Below are 4544 nucleotides of genomic sequence, written 5' to 3' on the forward strand. Positions count from 1 at the left end.
CAGTGGCCCTATGCACAACAGAATGAAAACACAGCCCCACCATAACGAGACAGTGAGAAATACTTTTTCTTACCGACGAGAAACTCAGGTGGCATTGATATTCCAATAGAAGGCGTTACGTTTGTTCAATGTGCGACCCAGGGCCTACTAGTGGCACGGAGGCAGTGTCTGCCCTCTACACGCAGTGAGAATCACTGCTCAAGGTGGATTTCTATGAGGTGCTCAGACACGCCTTCACTGTAACCTTCCAGTCGTCTATCCCAACTTCTCAGCTTGGTTTGCTCATTTGAAGCAATGGTCACACAGAACTGACAGACAACACTCCTGATTGTTAGGTTATTCACAAAGTGATGGATGACCATTCAAGATCAGCCATGCGGAACATACAGTCTTGGATCAGGATTGCCTCCTCTAAGTCATGCTCACCTCTTCAATCCTCTGCTTCGCACACAGTTCCTTGGCCTCTGCCCGGGTCAGCAAAGTATTAAAGACCTTTCAGCTCTGCCCCAAAAATGCCTAAGCTGACAGTAAGCTGCTGCCGGATGGCACTCAACTCAAACGCCATGGGTTGGCCAATCTAGCTCCTCCAATGAAGTGCTCAAGGGGCCTCTGACTCAGCCAACAAGCCTCTTCCAGAAGGCACCGAGCTTTCTTGCTATGTGGGGCAAAGGCCCGCCCCCCATCTGCTTCCTAGTTTTACTGCCTTAGCTTTCCTGCCGTTTCTGGTCTCACAATCTCTGGTCTGAAGAAGCTTGGTGCAAGAGCCTCACGTTCAAAAGACACGCTCCACTCCTGGCACTCTTTCTCAACGGTAGTGAGAGCCCCTTCCCACTTCTGGGCTGGTTTGTTTATAGACGGATGGCACAACCAATGCTCTCATTAAGGTTCCATATGCCTGATTTGCATGGTTCTATCGCACAAGGGTCTCACGTAACTTACTGATGTCATTAGCAAGCTACCCAGTTTCCTTCATGAGCCATGACAGCTCACATTTGCCTAGTCCTCCCCAGTCATGTGGTGGGAGATAGACAATGGCTAGAACGGCCATGCCAAGCCATTCCCAGCACGGCATCAGGCCACTTTCAAATCCTTTTTGGAAGACTTCAAGAAAAAATAATCGACTGGTCAAACTAAAAAAATTATTATGTACCCCAACAGAAGTATAAATAGGACTCATAATTCACTTTATTATCATTTTATCATAAGGCCTTTATATCCCTGTATACATAAAAACCCCAATTTCCTTTCTGGTGGAACAACAGGACAGTGACGGTGCCTTTCAGGGAGTGGCTGCTTCTTTTCTACATAGGTGCACCACAGGTCCCACATGGCGCACCTCTACAATCATCTCTTTAAAAAGACAGACCAAGTATTTAATAAGTGGACTTAAGTTTATAAACACCTTAAGATGATTTGAAAATGTATAATAAAAATAGTTAACAAAGGCTTTCCCAATACGCAAACAGCCACGCCCACCTAAAATTTTATATATCTGATCTACTTAGCTGATTTATTCTAGTGGATAACAATCTACTAGAGGGCGATTTTCCTAACAAAATTTGGCGGGGCATTGAGTAACATCTCTAGGTCCTTGGCAAAGAGGTTAAAAAACAGCATTGCTATGATCAAAAGAAAGAGAAGGAACAGAGTTCCTGGTCCTGTGGTTGCGCGGGGTCCGCACAGCCCACGGAGCAGACGAGGCGAGGTGAGGCTCACCAGGCCGAGTGAGCTAGGCGTACGTCACAGATGGCGCACTGGGCTGACACACGTTCTCGTCATACAAGTCTTCAGGTAGTTCTTCTTCATCTCCATCAGGAAAATAGGTGGGGAACGGTAGAGTTTTGCACAAGTCCTTATATGTAGGCAAGGAAGAATCTTTGATCTGTAAGGAGAAGGAAGGCCTAATTAATAAGTGCTGTAAGTAAATTAGTGATGTAAATACAGCCTGTCTAACATTACTCAGATTATCAAAGACAGCTGTTACTACATTTCCTAATATGTGCAACAGTTATAGACACACATACCCAGTAAAATAATTCAAAAGTATTCTTCTTATTCCAATAAGGTGAGTTAATCCAATGATAGGATAATCTCCTGTATGTGAATCAGAGCTCTGGTGGCATAGTGGTTATGCTTTTCACTGCTGCTAACCTCAAGGTCAGCAGTTCGAAACCACCAGCCTGTATGAGGGAGAAAGATGAGGTTTTCTACTCTTATAAAGAACTACAGTCTCAGAAACCCACAGGGGCAATTCTACCCTGTCCGATAGGTTCACTAGGAGTTGGAATCTACTAGATGGTAGTTTTGTTTTTAAGTGAATCAAGTGCATAATAATAAAATTGCCCTAACTACCACTTTATTTTATTCATAAGTGATTGATTTTCAGGACTGTCTAAACAGATAAATTGCTTTACAATCACTACTTAAATATCAACTATATTCAAATTTTGGATATTTTAAATACAAAGATGAGATAAACCACATCCCTAATATTATTTTAAATTACAATTCCTATTATCTATGTTTTATTTTCTATTTTCAACAGTACAGATTTTTCCAGCTGCCGTCAGAAAATGTACCCAGCATATTTGCTAGTCTCAACTCAAAGACAGAAACAAATATATAAACTTTTATTAAGGAAATTATCCAAGTTAATAAAAAACATTGCCAGTGAGAAGCTAATGAGATTACTATTTAGGGAAAGCTATAACAATAAATCTCGAAGTCTTTATAATAGCTGTTAAATCACGTTCTAACAATATTTTATGTTCTAACAATTATACATGTGATCTCATGTATCAAAGCATTTTGATACAGATATATGATTTGAAATGTTGGATCGTATCCTTGAAAAATACTGGGTTCTTTAGAACGTTTCATTCTACAGCCTTCATTCAGAGATATTAAAAAAAAAAAGCATTTAATTACATACACAGAGTAAAATGAGGCATAATCATTTTAGCAATAAGAAAATGAATAATTTGGTTGAAATAAGTACCCAGCTGCTAGGAACAGCTAAGTACAGAATAAGAGGACTATTTTAATCTCTCATTAAAACTGTTCCAAAAAATAATCGCTAAATTAACCATGAAGGAAAAAAATGTTTAGTTTCTTTTTTAACTCATTGATCTTGAATTGACTCTGAACTGTAACTTAAAAAGTCATGTTCTTATCAAGTTAAACTTTCTCATATTTTAGCATGATGACTAAAACCCAAGCTAACAACAATAACAAAGCTTTCTGGACTAATTTCTGAGAAATGGAAAAATTTCATCATAAGTGAACTAAACTATTAATTCTAGGCTTATTTTACATTTTTACACTGATTATATCTGAAGAACATTTCAGATAAAAACAGTTGTCACATATTCAAGTATAAATTCAGGAGTATTATAATTCATTAATATGAAACACGTGTAATGACATTTCATCGTTCTTCTAACTGGGTGGCACTAAAAATGAGAGCAAAAGTTTGCAAAAACCAAAAACACACACAAACAACTCCATGGCATGCACTTCTGTTCATTTAATCTTACCTTCGGACTTTATTTCCCCCTCTCTCCTCAAGACTCAGTTAACCATCTATCTGTACTTATATACCCCCCCAAACACAGAGAAATGTAATACAGTTAAATTTATGTTAGACACAAGGGTAGTATTTAGTAATATACATATGCTGGAAACCACAGTTCTTTGGGCTCTCCTGGTTTATTTAGTGAATCAAACAACACAAAGGCTACATTAAATAAACTGGCTGGCCATCCTTACAATTACCTTTACTATTAATCTGGTTGGCCATCCTGCCTTTATTAACTTTAGAATCTTAAAAAAAGGAGGAGGAGCCCTATCCTCGAATGCGGAACAGGGACTGGGGGTGGTGGTGGGGGTGTGCACACCATCAGCGAGGCTGCCTGCCCAGCAGGGAACACCTCAATCACTACAGCCTAGAAGGCTCAGTCTCCTTATGTGAATCACATCATCTGGGAGAACGGGGAACATGGCGTGAACGTTTTCAAAAGATGTATTGAGCTTCTGACACAGACATTACAAACTCACAAAAGACACTGGCTCCAACAATACTATATATGCTGTGGTTTTTAAGACAGCTGACCAAGTCATCCCTCATGGTATCAAAGATGCTGAACGGCACCAGCAGTGGTAAAGTTCAGCTGCGCAGCCAGCCAACAAGCGTGTCTGCAAGCAAATGGGACAGTTCAACACTGTGCCTGCTCCCCAGTACAGTGTTACTCGGGGAACTGAGCAGTTTGCTTTTTTCTCTTATGGCGTTGGAATACTCAAAATGAAGCAAAAGAGTTACAATGAATTCTGCAGGTAAATCAAATGGTAACTTGCTGGACGTGCCACTGCATGTAACTAGCCATCTGAGGATCGCAAGCCCACCGCAACCACTTGAGGAAGAGCCAGGACCAAGGTGCCGCGGCCTTTATGTGCACCGGGCGGCACTTGCTCTCCTGGAAGTTCCTGGCTCCACTCTGGGGCCTGTACAATGAAGCAGGGCCTCATCTGGTGCTGGGCAGCGAGGG

General features: G+C 41.0%; 1 protein-coding gene across 1 annotated transcript in view; it reads right to left on the reverse strand.

Moving 5' to 3' along the window:
• Nucleotides 1-1163: 1163 nt before the first annotated feature.
• Nucleotides 1164-4544, reverse strand: part of MRPL3 (mitochondrial ribosomal protein L3) — a 45230-nt gene continuing 41849 nt past the window's right edge. The window contains exon 10 of the mRNA XM_004704178.2: nucleotides 1164-1882. Within this exon, the coding sequence (XP_004704235.1) occupies nucleotides 1730-1882 (153 nt within the window). The 3' untranslated portion in view covers nucleotides 1164-1729. The remainder of the gene's footprint in view (nucleotides 1883-4544) is intronic.

Source organism: Echinops telfairi, unplaced genomic scaffold, assembly GCF_000313985.2.
Source record: "Echinops telfairi isolate 266 unplaced genomic scaffold, ASM31398v2 ScPeMD7_7420;HRSCAF=8458, whole genome shotgun sequence".
NCBI lineage: Eukaryota > Metazoa > Chordata > Mammalia > Afrosoricida > Tenrecidae > Echinops > Echinops telfairi.